The following is a 15844-nucleotide window of genomic DNA, read 5'->3' on the forward strand; positions in this document are numbered from 1 at the left end:
GGCAGTAGGAAAGGAGGCAGCGCGGCTCTGCCAGGCTCTGTCCTGCAGGGGCCTCTATCTGCACTTTGCTGCATCTCTGCACCTGCCCTGTCCTCTCTGCAGCCTGTAACGGAGAACTCCACCCGGCCACCAGCTTGCTTGGGTGGACCCCACGGGGCTGCCCAGAGGAAGAGGAGGCTGCAGGCTGGGCTAGTTCTTCCTCCCATTTCTCCTCCCCTCCAGACCTTGAGGCGCGTCCCTCTCAAAGTGGGACTAGGTTTCATACACTTACCACTTTGTTTCTGGAAAATAGAATTCATTTAATGTTTCGTAAAAAAAAAAAAAAACACTCATGCACCCTAAAGATATATACCCCCTTTACTCTTCTTGTGTCTAAAGTTGTATTCCTAACGTGGATACCTGACTTCACATCGAGGAGGAAAAGAAACATTTTACTGACGGCATTCTGGGAGCCATCTGTTGGAGCTGGCTAGTAGAGGGTAGAGGATAGGGATTTTTCAAACCTCCCCCATCTGCCTCTTGTTCCCTTAGCAAGGAGCAGTATCTTGGTGTTTCCTGCACTTGACAGATCAGCGCTGTAGAACATTGCCACCTTCAGTTAAAACTGGTAAGCGTGATTCTGCACTTTCCAGAAAGCACACTGAGCAAGTTCTCCCCTGGTTCCACACTTCTCTGCTTGATGAGCCTCTGCACCATCCTTGGATGCGTATCTCTCTCTATAATTCAGCACTGAGAGAGGAAAAAACAGAAAGGAAATCTGGTAATGGGCCTGGAGTGGATGTGAGACTTAATCCACTCAAGAGGTTTTGCTGATGTCAGAGTGAAGGTCAGCATGCTTTTTAGGTGATAGAATAACTCTGAAACCATGTGCTCTCTTCAGAATCACTCATTTGTCTTCTATGGGAACCATACTTTCAAGGCCCAAAGGTTTAAAGTTGTCAAAATATTGAGTCTGATTTCATGATAGAACATGCGTCTTTGGTGAAGAAGTATCTTTTCTACCCAAGGTAGTAAGGGCTTTTGAGTATTTCTGTGAGTTTTTACACAATAAAGAAATGGGTGCAGATGGGGTACAAAGTGATGTGAGCAGGTCTTGACAGTTCTGGGTTGGGCTGGGAATTAGGAAACTTGGGAAATTATGAAATTGGGAAACTGGGAAATCTGACTTTCTACAGCTGCTTTATATCAGTAGCCACTTAGGAAGTTTAGAACCACATCAATGAATCTTTTCCAGTAATATTTTAACATCTCAATGTGAATAAATCATTGGTTGATATTTTTATAAGAAAGTCCTCTGTACTTGCCCTTCAGCCTCACAACACCGTCAATAAAGGGTCTGTGACACCAATGAAAGGGATGAGCAAACAACTCCATGGGAACATTTCTCACACCCACTGGCTCTTCCCAACATTATGGCCTGACACAGTACCCCAGATTCAGAGTTAACCCAACCCTTTCTTGGATCAGGTTCCAATCTAGTCTCCAAGGGTGGTACAGAAGAGCACCCAGCAAGTAGTCTTCACTCAGGCTCCATACCCGTCTTCTTGTTGTCATGAGATAAGTATACCTGTCACCACGCCTTAGAACCTGAAGTGTTTGTGATGAGTAAGCCCACGATGGATTTCATTTACATCGGATTAAGGAAACTCTTGACTCTAGCATTGACCCTCCTAATCTTTCACAACGTCCCTCTCTTAGGTATAAAAATGGAAGGAAATGGAATCCTGGAGAACTTAGAAGTCATGTCCTTGAAGGTGCCTGGGTTTCTAGCAGCTGTAGATGTGAAGTTCATTGTTGTGTACATTTTAAGGCAATTACAGCTAAAGCTGACCATTTTGTTTCTCAAGGAAAATAGTATTCCTTTCACTTTTAACAATAAATAGTAGGAAAACAGTATTTTATCCTAAAGACACATCCTTTTCTTCCTCTTCTTGATGTCTAAAGCTAATTTTCTAATATGGACACAAAACTCCATATTTAGAAGTAAAATAGGCATTTTGGGAGCCAGCACTGACGTTCGGTCTTGAAAATTGGATCCACCGTTGCAATAGCAAACTGTACATTATCTTCCTAAGAAAATACTAATGTATCAGTCCCAAGAGCCAAAGAGTTGTTCTGTGTCAGCAATCAGCTTAGCCTCATAATTATAAATTTGTGAGGATCTGTTGAAATACATGGATCCAGAAGAATTATAGTGTTTCATAGTGAGTCATTCAGAATAAAGAGCCCTGTTATTTGTAGACATTCCATACAGTCATAGAAATTTAGAGGTGGGTCAGGTCTTAGCAATCATGTGTCTAACCCCTTTATTTTACAGATGAAGAAGTTTTGGCTTAGAACTTAGGAAATACATGAAAATACTTTAATATGCAGCACATCTTCAATAGCTTTACCAAGACTGTCTTTGAAATATTCAACACACTCAGTGTGTCCAAAATGTGGCGAGAGTGACTCATTGTGACAAGACTCATATGTATTTAGTATACATTGCATCTTTGGTCTAGCATATTCCTTTGTTCCTTCTTCCCCCCTCTTGCTCCCTCCCTCCCCCTTCATTCATTTATTCTTTAAAAGGTTTAGCCCTTGAGCCCCAATATCTGTGAGATGCTGTGCTAGACAGAGGGCTGGTTATAAACACAAGGAGGTTCACGAGCCATCTTTGCTCTTGAGGGACTCTCAAGAGAGAAGGTGAGACAGATGCATGAGTGAATTGTTGAAACAGAACTTTATAAATGCGTGACTCTAGGTATGGGCAGATGTATCTCAGGACACTGAGAAGCAAAGGACAACGATTCCCTGGGAAAGTCAGAGGATATGCACCAAGGAGGAACACCTGAGGGGAATCCTGGCAGATGAGCTTCCATCTCAGGCAGAGAAGGCAGCAAAGGTGTTGTAGGAGAGGGCGAACTTGCCCAAAGGCAGGAGAAGAGAAGGAAGGACCTGGGGTACCCAGAAGCGGGTGAGTTTAGCGATGGAAATGCAGAGAAAAATTAGTGACGTGGGAATGGTGGTGCTGAGATGAGAAGATAAATTAGAAAATAAATAAAAGAGCTGATAGCTACCATGATAAAGAGTTTAGCTACTATCCTGAAAGTCAGGGTTTCCCAAAGCTTAGTTGTTTAAGTATTATTTCCACAACCTCTCTTATTTTTGTTTGACCTGTAAACCACTTGTACTATTATTTTTAACTTATTTTTCTAAAACCATTTACTTTTAAGCATATTTGTTTTTGGAAGAAACTTTATGTCAGTGTTGTAAGTAAAAAATCAATGTCACTTGCAGTAAATTCAAGGACATCGTTAAAATGAATGTGATGAAAATAAAGCATTTCTGCTAACTCTTTGCTTATGAAAGTCTCTGAGCTAAAGGCCCACAGTTTCATTATTCTGAAGGGAGTTTGTAAGTTTGGGAGAGTAGTTAAAGTCACTGTAGCACCAAACTGAGAGTCCTTAAATTAATTAAGAGGAAGAAAGAGTTGAACGGTATATAGCTTGCTTACTCTCTGAGTCAGGGGGATTTATGGTTCCTGTGCACCACCTTAGATACTGCAGGGGTATGTGTCCCACATAGGGGGAAATATTGTTTTAGGCAGTACAAGGCCTCTTCAAGGTTTTTGAACTAAGAAGTGACAAAATCAGACTTATCTGAAGAGGGGATGACTCAGGATCAAAAGGGAAACCAAAGAAGAAAAGAAACCCTGCAGGGACTGTGGAAGGGTCTAGTCAGTATAATAAGATGAATAGAGGGACCAGATTAAAGAAGGATTTAGGATCAGGCTACGTAGGAGTTGGTACCTAAGGGATGAGGGGCAGGGATGCCTTGGAGATGGATTGCTTGGGAGGCTGCATACATGGTCATGTGATTCAGGCCAGGTATATGAGGAATACGTTTAAGGAAGACAGAGTAGAGCGTGTGTGTGCATATGCGTGTGTGTGTGTGCGCATATGTGTGTGTGTGTGTGTTTTGGATGAGGAGGGGGAAGGCAAGAAGCAGGTGAGGGTAGGGGTGATAAGACCCCTGGATCAGAGCATGCTACCTGTTACACATAACGTGCACATCCCAGGCTCACATTAAATGCTTGTTGAATAAATGGTGACCTGTGGATGGTCAGCAGGCAACTGGAAATACCCTGCTGGAGATCAGAGACATTCCAAATGCCAGTTAGATTGGAAGAGGGAACTGTGGTCTACAAATCAGCCTCGAATGCATTGCCATTTACCTACTGACCATTTTAGAAACTTTGTGCCATAATCAGGTAGACAGGTTTAAGGTATATTGGGCATGTTTATGTTCATAAGATGTTAAAAATGAATCCACTCACCCAAAAAAGTCACTGAGAACCTACTCATGTAAAGCAATTTGCTGGGTGCTTTGACGGATAGAGAGGTAAATTAGACACAGACTCTTCTCACAGAGCTTGTCAAGATCTCATAAAATAATCGATAAAATTTTCTGGGATTTAAAGTTTAACATGTGAAGTATTTATTCATGATTTCCAGGAAACAACTTGAGCCTCAAAATCTTCCTATAAGCCCTAGTTAGTCTGATCTTTGTTTCCATGCATTATAAGAAGTGTTTCATGGGGTCAGGGTAGAACAACAGTATAAGTGGAATTTTTGGTAGACTTACAGAATCGGAAGTGAAAATCTTGCCTGTCATTAAGGACCCTTTTACTTGTGTTGTACTTAAAATACCCATTTTCCCAGCTTAGGAGAAATAAACTAATTGCGTTTTATCTTATATATATATATATATATATATATATATATATATATATATATATATATATATATATATATATATATATATATATATATATATATAAAATTGTCCTTCTCCTCAGACAGGTATATGATATAGTAATAAATTAGAGCATTCTCACAAAAAACTGTTATCTAATCCACTTTTCATAACTGGGATTTTTTTCCAGGTAGTCAAGACACAGACTGGAAAGCACAGATTTCCCTCTCAGCCTAAAAAAGAGTGATAAGTTTGAATAAGGAGGACAACCAGCCTAATGTTGATGCCCCTTCTTCAGTTTCTAGGCTCTTCTGTGGAAAGAAGTGTTTTCATAAGACTCAGACAGAATTCATTTCCATAGAGCATTCTTAATGGCTCCTGTCAGAACAAAACAGCTGGGAAACATATGGTATCCATTTCCCTGTATCACTTGGAAAAAATTTCACATGTAAATAAAGCCAACATAAAAGAGTAGCCCTTTGAACCCACGACCTTATACGATACATAAATATATTGATACAATGCTCTCGTTGTATTGGCCCACTAAGTTATGTGGCTTTAAAATTTTTTATTGCATTCTGAGATGCACATTATCAAGAAGTTTCCAAAAAATGAAGGTAATTGGAAAATACCAGCAAATACTATCCCTAATAATATATATGTATCTCAGAAATGTTAAGAAATAATATATATTTTTTTCCTACTCTATTTTAAGGTTTTCAGAAAATTGATGGATAAAATTTAAGGCATATTTACATTTGTAAACTCTGTGTCCACTATTTTTCTGTTGGTTTAAATAAGTAAGTAACCATATATTCTTGAAAGGAAGAGAGAAAGACTTGGCAGAAATTTCTGGCAGGCCTTAATGTTTTTTAGCTTTACATTTTGAGGGAGAAAGGGATATATAAAGGATAGAAAGACTTTTAAATTTATAATGGAACAACAGGAATTAGTCTTTGCCTTTGCCTATTTACATTTCATAAATAACTAGAAAATCTAGCTCTCATTGGTGATTACCACTCCTCTGAGTTTATTAACAGGACTTTTGTCCCCTGTGAAATTAAGCCGTAAATCCCTGAGAAGGATACTCTTTGGGCCTTTAAAAAGAAATGTAATGCGTTGGACAAAGTGAGATTCAAATTCAAATACTAGCACTTGTTAATTGTCTGCTCTGTGCCAAGTACTGTATACAACTGAGAACCAGAGCCAGCAGAAGGCAAGAGAAGCAGCAGCTTAAGAGCATCTAGACACCTTCCTTCCCTTCTGGAACATTCTCTGTTAACACCTGTTTCTTACTGGACAGAATCCAGGCCTCCCTCCACAGCTCAGAGTATTCTCTTAGATTCCCAAAAGTCCTCAGAGAAGGACCGCTTCGTGCAGACCCTCTGAAACCACAAGCAAAATTGTGGGCCATTTGGAGTAAAGAACTCACCCACCAATAAATAGGTACATAGCATTTAGGCTTAGAACACTCACTCTCACCTCCTTATTTTGGTTCCAGAACTTATATGAATCCTTTTGGAACACATAGCAGTAGGATGAAGAATGACCAAGGGTCTAAATTTGGGGAACTTTTCATAATTTATATCCTGCTTTCACCCCAAGAATCAATGGTAGCCAGGGACTGTTGCAGAAGTTACAGACCTGAGTACACCCTCGTCTTAGCTCCTTTACTTTTTGGTTGTGCTCCATAGCAAAGAACAGACACAAACACATGCTTTGGGGTTAAATACTTCCCACCTGCTGTTGTTGCAGAAGAGGAGAGAGCGATGGGAGATGCCTAGTTAGAGGGCATGTCCTGAAACCTCACCCCTTTGATCGGGGATGATGTAACCTCAGTGGGAAGGGAGTAGGAATCTGTAAACTGGTGGGCTGCAAGCTACCAAGAGTGCGGGGTCATCTTCGCAGTCAAGGGAGTGTCCCAGAGAGGAGGTGGTGTCATCGAGGCTGAGGGAGGAAGGGGCAGCCGGTCACATGAGGCCGCCGCACTGCAGGAGGAGGTGGTGCTTACCTTTCACCTCCCGTTACACTCCGTCTCAGCCAGGCACTCGGACGCAGACTATACAGTCTTCATCTAAACTTTGCAAGAAATGAGAAGAAAAACAAATAGTCTGCCTACTTCACCCTCCCTTTGCACCTTCCTTCTCCTCTTTCCAAATGACCAAGGGCAGCAGTGACTCTTAAAGAGCACGTTCCCGTGTGAAGCTGGTGCGTTATGTTGCTGTGTCATATGCCAGAAGGTACTGTCAAATGCCCGTGAGTGATGGTTGACTGGAATACTCAGCCTGTGGTGGGATGAACTCAACCATGGCTTATGTCCCATGGTCCAGTCAGTCCTGACCACTTCATTCCTTCCTGTTCTTTCCCTAATCCACCTAACAAATCACCTAGGGAATCACCCAATAGGTATGAGTTTAAGTTTGCCCAGTATTAAGCCATTCATCCCTTCTTTCTCTGAGACGTCGTCATAAGCTTTCAGAGTATACCCGTGCACGTGTGCACATATGCGCGTACATCCCTTCTCTCCCTGGATTAGTTTGGAAGTTCGTTTAACACAAAGGATCCTGTCCTCCAATTCTTTTTTTCAGGGTGATGGCAAGTATCAAAATACTATCAAGGAGGTGCCACCGCCCAGGGAATAAACCTGAGTGTCTGTCTGGGTTTGTTTTCTTTAGCTGTCTGCCTTCACTATTATTACTACTTGAATAATTTTGAGCCAATATGTCATAACTTTCTTTTATCACTGACTGCTTTTCAATGGTAAGTATGAACCGTTTGTTTTATGATATGCGTTCTCTCTTAATTCGTCCCCTTTGAGCTTCGTCCTTAATTTGTCCCGGGCTTCCTTTGAGCATTACTTGAGTGGACCATGTCTGCCTGCATGGCCACGCTATTTTCAGTGTTTCAGATAGTCCCCTATTTTAATTTATTTTAAAAGAGTTTTTAATAGTTCCCTCTTTTCATTTATCTTAAAACAGTTTCTAGCTCTAGCTGGAATTGCAGTGTCTCAACTCTTATTACAAACACACAGAAGCCCACGGGAATCGCCGACGTATACAGTAAGTTCCGCCCAGTGAAGCGAGTGTCCCCACTGAAACATCAGCCAGAGACTCTGGAGAACAATGAAAGTGATGACCAAAAGAACCAGAAGGCAGAGTACCAGAAAGGGGGTGATTCTGACCCAGGCCCCCAACCTGAGGAGCTCAGCCCCAGAGATGGAGAGAGCAGCCCTCCAAGTAAGAGCACGGAGCCCAGCCCCTTGCTGGGCGAACTGGAGCATTATGACCTCGACATGGATGAGATTCTGGATGTGCCTTACATTAAGTCCAGTCAACAGCTTGCCTCTTTTGCCAAGGTGACTTCAGAAAAAAGAATTTTGGGTTTATGCACAAGCATCAATGGCCTTTCTAGCAAAGCCTGTTCTACAGGAAATGCTGAGAACTCACTGTCCAACATGACACCATTTTGTGTTCTCTCTCCTGTGAAAAGCCCTCACTTGAGAAAAACATCCTCTGTCGTCCGTGACCAGCAGAAGCTCTCCACTGAAGAATCCGAGAGTTCTCCTCCTCTGGTTAAATGTGGCTCTGCATATGAGCCTGAAAACCAGAGTAAGGACTTCCCAAATAAGACCTTTAGTGAGCCTCATGGTCGGAAAGTTGACAAGGCCATGCCAGACTGCCAGCTCAGGGCCTTCCATCTGCAGTCCTCAGCACCAGACCCCAAACTAGAGGAGCAGGTCGGTGGCATGAACTGGACCAGCTCCCAAGGCCCAGAAGAAAGGAGTGAGTACCTGAAAAAAGTAAAAAGCATCCTGAACATCGTTAAAGAAGGGCAAATATCTCTCCTGGTAAGTATGGATTAATTCCGTATACACAATAACAATCTAGAGACTCCAGTTTTATCAGCTCCATTCATTAGTTACAGAACGATGATGGTTTTGTTCTAAGTTTTGTTCCATCTCTACTTGTGGCTTTGGTTGGGAGCTGTGACTTTTGAGTTTTAAAATTATAAGTTAGGTGGTTAGCACAAGGAAAAACAATTGGCTATAGAGGGGAGTGTTATTTCACTTGAACTTTGCCTGAATTCAACTGGAATAAGGACACAGAGTCTAAAACAAAAACAAAACGAAAAAAGCCCAGCACTTTCTTTCATATGAATCTTAATGTCTTTCTTTTTTGCTTTTCAAATGGTTCCCAATGCTCTCACTCAGTTATTTGTGGGGATGTCAGTTCCTTGCTGATGGGGGACCTGCCAGATACATGAACAGAGGGTCTTCTGTTTTATCCTGATCATTATTCAGAAGACTTGGACCAGGATGTTTGAAAGCATTTGCAGATAGAAACTTACCCTAGAGCTTGACTGCCCTCTGACCCACATGGAGTTTTTTTTTAGTTCCAGGTCTGCATGTCTAGGGAGAATGAAGAAGCTTTTCCAAAGACTCTAGACACAGAGTTATATGATGTAAGAAAAGTCTGTTCTGCTTAGGCTCAGAGAAAACTAAACTGCAGTCACATTCCATCTGCCTACGTTGTTCTTTCCTGGCTTCCAGACTTGGATCAAACAGTAGTAAGCCTGAGCTGACACTGTGGTGTTAATTAAAGTCTCATTCAAGAAAATCATCACATCCTGGCAGTGTGATTCTACTTAGGGTAGAGCCGTGAGTAGATAAGTACAATGCGCTTGGTCTGTTATCACACATCTTAGTGTTATAATAGGATGATATGATTGAACAGTTTTACAAAGTAAGGTAATATGTTTTTCATCTCCTGAAGATGTCTTTTCCACTTCTCCTGGCTCTTCCTCTCTATTTCTCCTTGGTTCATTCCTTTCTTTTGTCTTTCCCGTGTTTTCATGTTTCCCAAGTGATAAGACCTCTCTGTTTTACCCAGTCTTTATCAACGAGTTTATACTCAGGGGACTGAACTTCACTAGAGGTGAAGGAACCAAAGGCCAGGTAGCCTCCAGATGCCCCAGGAGTTTGTTTAGGGATGAAAGTGTCTAGAGGTACCCGTGGGAGCATTGTCTGCGGCACTCGTCACGTAGCTTGCCGTCAAAGCCAGCTCTCCACAGTTCAAGGCAATGCAGATGGTTAAGACAGGTAGTTCATTCATTTAACGAACCTACAACAGGGAATAAAACACAGCCTGGCCCTCAGAACTTAGCAGGAGTAGAGGAGACAGACAGGGAAGCTGCCAGTTACCGTTCAGTGTCATCGCAGTTGTTAGAAAGCCAGCTTGGAACCGCTACAGACTTACTGACTCCTGTCTGTCAGATGTCTCCCATGAAGATAAGTCACTTGAGCATTCATGTTCTAAAGTGCAGTATAACAAAAATGTCATTGAAAATCATTAGAATTAATCGCAAGGAGTTCTGACTTATTAGAGCCCCATGGCTGCCACCAGAGCTTCTGGAAGCTCATCTCTTCTTCCCAGTGCCCAGAGCAAAACCTCCATAGCATCTCCTTGTGATTTATTGACTTAAGTTTTCTCCTCTCACTCTGTGTTCAGCCACACCTAGCTGCCGACAATCTAGACAAAATTCACGATGAAAGCGGAAACAATCTCTTACACATTGCCGCAGCGCAGGGACATGCAGAATGTCTGCAGCATCTCACGTCTTTGATGGGAGAAGATTGCCTCAACGAGCGAAATGTGGAGAAGTTGACTCCAGCGGGCCTGGCCATCAAGGTGACTGGTTGGGGGCCGGGCCCTCCACAGCTAAAAGTTGGGTTTCTGTCTTTGAAGATTCCTAGTAAGTTTCAGTGTTAGAATGGTGGGAGAGAAGAGTGATATACCAAGCAAACAGCGAAGGAACCTATTGTACTTAAAAGGTTAATCATTTCAGTCACTAGCTGCTTTGAGATTTCGAGACTATATTCCAATTTAGGGTAAGCTTCAAATCAGCTAATAAAGAGAAAGGAAAATGATCTGTTGCCGTTCTGAGAATTTCTGTTATTCTTAACCACCCCTGGATCTGTGTGAGACTGTTTCATTTTTTCCTAATGTGAGTATAATGAGCAAGACGAATGAGGAAAAGGTGTATTATAAAGGATGCTAGCACTCAGAAGTATTTCAGACAATAAAGTGGACTTCTAATGGATTACTTACATCTCAAGTTTAAACGTCTGCAGTATCAGGAGTTGTTTAGAATATCAGTGCCAAGTTTGCGTTTGGCTCTTGCAGAGTACGGTATGTTATCTGTCAAAAACTCCACATATTAATGCCGACTGGGATAGAGTTAAAACCTAGAAACTGTGGTACAGGAAAACATGGTCTTTTATAGCACTGCAGCGAGTGCCTCTGTAAAATATAACACATCACTAGAAGGTTAACTATTAAACTAAAATTACTTTTAAGATCTTTGGTAAATAAATGTGGAATTCAGTCACATTTATTAATAAGCCAGAAGTGAAGTTTGGGGAAATACATATATCTTGTGCTTCTGCATATGTACTTTACTTTACTTAATAGTTACGTCTTCTAAAAGCTGAATAGTCATAATTTTTATAAATGGAATTATACTGAAATTTACTAGGGGAACTTGCTAGTTAAAGAAGTCTGCTTGTGAATTCCCTGAAGAACGTGTTATATTTGAAAAACAAGCAGTTTCCTTCCCCAGTATACCTCTTGTGCAAATCTGAATTTTTGTGTCTTCCATTTATTTATCATTCAGCAAAGATGAAACAGTTGTTTTCTGTTTTATTTAATGTTACTCAGTGATTAGCTTTTTTGATCAAATAAGAAATCCATGACCCCAGCGAATATCATTTTCCTTTAGTTGTAAATGATGCTATGTCAGATTAAGAGGTGAACTGCAGGCAGCTATCAAGAAGAAAGAGAAATGACATGTGAAGTCAAAGTCAAGCATGGTGGAGTTCAGCAATGTGTACAAGTCCACCAGGTACTGTGTTAAGCTGCTGGCAAAACAAATTTAAATGAGACATAGTCCCTTTTCTTAAGGAACTGATAGCCTGGTGGAGAAGGCAGGTAAATTATCAGTCATACAAGTGCAGGATGGCGAATTCAGGATCTAGTCCCATGTCGGAATCCTGTAGGAAGGCAGGAGTTGGGTTTGGTAATCAGTGGGCATGTGTCAGTTATGACTAAAATATTCTTGCAATGACAGTGATTGTTGACATTCGCCTTGCCGTTTTAGTATTTATAAAATACAGTTCTCATTAGTTTTCCTGATTAATGGTGCATTTTGAATGTATTCTAACTACATAGTTGGATGAAGTGTTTTTGTTAATTTATATGCCCAAGTGCTTGTTCTGATAGGGTAAGGATCTTCAGAGTAGGAAAGTACATAAGAAATTTAGTGGTCATTAAGCCAACCCTGGGTAAACTCCTTCTATGGTATCCATATTAAGTGTTAATTCATTCTTAAACTGCTCCAGTCAACATAGGATCCCCATCATACAATCAGCATGCAAACCTAAACGATAAAATTTTTTTTGCTTCGATGAAGAACATACATCAAGCCCACAGGACTCAAAAGCTCTTAGAGTTTTGCGGTCTCAGGCTTTTCATACTTTACTTCTGGACAATGATCTGAGAACTGGAAGTATTCTTTTACTCCTTTGTTTAGTCTAGAATTTACAAAAGCAGTAAATACAAATATTTTATAATATATGCCACCCTCTTTGGCCATCTGTCCTGACACATGTCCTGCCTCAGTCCATTAGTGTATTGTGATGGACATTGATGAAATTGAGGGAGTGCTAAGAAGTCATCATTCTTCCATTTTAGGACCCTGTTTTGAACACTAGTAACTAACTGGTGGTATTTCACCTCCTTAAGCACAGTTCTGAGAACCCTGCTGTCATTAAAGAAAACAAACTTGGTACAAATGGGCAGAAGTTGCTCAGATAATATGTGTTGGCTGACAGGAAGCAGAGTCAGAGACAAGGTATCAAATAAAAAGATTACATTAGAAAAGGGGCTCTGAAGTCATACCAAGGCTTAAGAACATCTCCCCACACTGTTAAACTCCTTAAATATGGAACATCATAAGTTCTTGCCAGCTACATGCAGACTTTATTGAGTGCTTTCTGGGGACCCAACACTAGATACTGTGGGAGTTCAACAGGCATTATTAAGTGCCCTTTGGCAACAGTTAAGCAAAATAATTGTAAAGAAAGATTTCTAAAAGGTGAGAACAGTCTGTTTTCTAAAATGGAGCCAGCACAAGAAATTACTTTAGAATCTAAACGGATTTGGAATGAAATAACCTTGATTCTCTTTTTATTTCTGAGTAAGCCCAAAGACAAAATGCTGGTCTGGTGAGAAAACATATAACCTACTGATATTCCTTTTTAACATACAGTGAGTGACCCAAGGCTCAGGGACTTCAGCAGGCAAAAATCTCCCAGTAGAATCTACTAACATTTTTTGTTTTCTTGGTATTTCTAATAATGGCAAGTGATACTGCTTTCAAACTCATAGTAGTGATATAGTATTTCCTTTTCCCTCTCTAGCAACTTTTTATTTGGTTAAACATTTCCTTGAGTAACTAAACCTAACACACATCTAACAGAACATTCTCCCCAACAGCAGCAGAATATGCATTTTTCTCAAGTGCACATGAAATAGTCTCCATGATAGACCATATGTTAGGTCATAAGACAGATCTCAATAAATTTAAAAGGATTAAAATCATACAAAGTATGTCCTTCCACCATAAAGAAATACAGTTAGGTATTAATAACAGAAGGGAATTTAAGATATTCACAAGTATATAGAATTACACCTCAAAATAATAATTGTATCAAAAGAGAAATTACAACAGAAATTGTAAGATATTTAGAGATGAATGAACATGCAACATACCAACATTTAAGCATGCAGCTAAAGCAATGCTTAGAGAGAAATTTATAGTTGTAAATGCATATGTTTAAAAAAGAAGGAGGAGGGGCTTCCCTGGTGGCACAGTGGTTGAGAGTCCGCCTGACGATGCAGGGGACACGGGTTCGTGCCCCAGTCCGGGAGGATCCCGCATGCCGCGGAGCGGCTGGGCCTGTGAGCCATGGCCGCTGAGCCTGCGCGTCCGGAGCCTGTGCTCCACAACAGGAGAGGCCACAGCAGTGAGAGGCCCGCGTACTGCAAAAAAAATAAAAATTAAATTAAAAAATAAATTAAAAAAAGAAGGAAGAGGACGAGGAGGAGGAGGAAGATCTCAAATTATTGGCCTAATCTACCTCAAGAAACTAGAAAAATAAAGCAAACTAAATTCAAAGCAAGCAGAAGGAAGAAAATTAAAATTTTTTCAAGCAAAAATAAATGAAGTAGAGAATAGAAAAATAATAGAGAAAATCAGCAAAACTAAATTTGGTCTCATAAAAAGATTTTTAAAAATTAGCAAGCCTTTAGTTAGACTGACCAAAAAAGAGAGAGAGAGAAAGAAAGAGAGAGAAGACTCAAATTACTAAAATCAGAACTATTGCCTCATATTTTTGTGTTCTGTGTAAATATCCATTGATGTAAATTGTCTTGCCTCATAGACGCTCAGTATGGTTCCTACACCTTTCTTTATTCAGAGGGAATGAAGCACGTTGTGTCAGTGGGGTTTTTTAAATTCTCCTAAGAAACACTGCATGCTCAAATTGTGTAATTTAAGGAAAGTCTGTAATGAATTTTTATATACAAAAGGAGGGTGGGTGGATAGGGTGTAGGGAGCCCGTGAAGGAAAGTGCAGTATATTGGGGTCAGTAACAACCAGAGCACAGTTACCAACCCAGAGCCTGAAAGGGCAGGGGAAGGACCTTGAGATAGAGAGGGTTGAGTAGAACTGCTGACTTTTGACCTTTGACTGGTGGCAGGACTCAGCCGACCAGTGGCACCTCCATAGAGGGGGAGTTGAGAACAAGGGGGACCTCAAACTCACTCTCTTTTCCTGGTCTCCTGTTACTGCTTTCCATTAGCCAAACCCAGTCAGAAGCCAGGGGGCAAGGGAGCCAACACATACAGATCAGCCTCCCTGGGCAGAAAGGAGGGCAGAAACAGGAGGAGATAGATCTGAATGGGGCACCTGGAAGCTATTCAGCACACACCTGATCATGCTAGATGCCCCAATCAGAGAGAACTATTCTGCGGGTGAATGGACGGAAGTTGACTACTTGAAATTCCATTATCCAAATAGGAGTAAATGAAGAATGAGCAGATTACCCGCCCTGTCTTGTTTTTAGAATAGGCTTCCCTGACTTCATGCCCACAGTAGTTCTTTTCTCCTGTGCTAAGGTCCCACACCATGCAAACCAGGAATGCAGTTGAATGTCTCATTTGTCTTATGGAGTTATTGTGAGGATCTAAGAGAGCATTCTAATACAGTGTAAGGTGACGTATTATGTGCTTAGTAAGCTGACATGCATCACCTCATTTGACCTTTACAGTAACTCCATGAGGTAGCTGCTACTAACCCCTGCTATTTCATAGATGAGAAAATTGAGTATCAGAGAGATGAGGTAAGTTGTTCAAAGTCTCATAACTAAGTGGTGGATTAAGGGTTTAAATCCATTCCAAAGTCTGGGTCTTAATCACTAGGTTACATATGTCACGACTGCCTTCCTGGTTTGCACAGTGTGGGATCCGAGCACAGGAGAACAGGGCTACTGTGGGCAGGAAATCAGAGAAGGCTTCAGTGAAAGTAGCATTTGAGCCAGTGTAACGGGATTATTTTCCTTTTCTTTATTTTGGACTCCTAACATGCTAACCTATCAAGAGAAAAAGCAGAGTTAATGGATAAACAAATTGTGGTATATTTATACAATGGAATACTTCTCAGCAATAAAAAGGAATAAACTATCTCCAAGCACTAGCTTGGGTGAATCTCAGAAGGATTATGTTGGGTGAAAGAAGCCAGATGCAAAAGAGTACATACTCTATTCTGCTGTGATAGGAATCATAGTGGTCGCCTGGGCAAAGGGGAGGGGTATGAGAGCAAAGGAGTACTAGAAACGTGGGCGTGCGGTGGAAATGTTCTACATCTTGACTGGAGTTGTAGTTAACAAGAGAATATATTTGTCAAAATTCATGAAACTGTACTTTAAAAAGAGTATATTTCATAGTTCGCAAATTATACCTCAATAAGTTGATTTTAAAATAACTGA

General features: G+C 40.9%; 1 protein-coding gene across 1 annotated transcript in view; it reads left to right on the forward strand.

The window, feature by feature from the left end:
- Positions 1-15844, forward strand: part of SNCAIP (synuclein alpha interacting protein) — a gene marked incomplete at its 5' end in the record, with an annotated part of 74417 nt that overhangs the window by 26109 nt on the left and 32464 nt on the right. The window contains 2 exons of the mRNA XM_082649939.1: positions 7719-8587; positions 10248-10427. Coding sequence (XP_082506065.1) covers positions 7719-8587; positions 10248-10427 — 1049 coding nt within the window. The remainder of the gene's footprint in view (positions 1-7718; positions 8588-10247; positions 10428-15844) is intronic.

Source organism: Grampus griseus (genome assembly GCF_964374135.1).
Source record: "Grampus griseus genome assembly, chromosome: 3".
In the NCBI taxonomy this organism is placed as follows: Eukaryota; Metazoa; Chordata; class Mammalia; order Artiodactyla; family Delphinidae; genus Grampus; species Grampus griseus.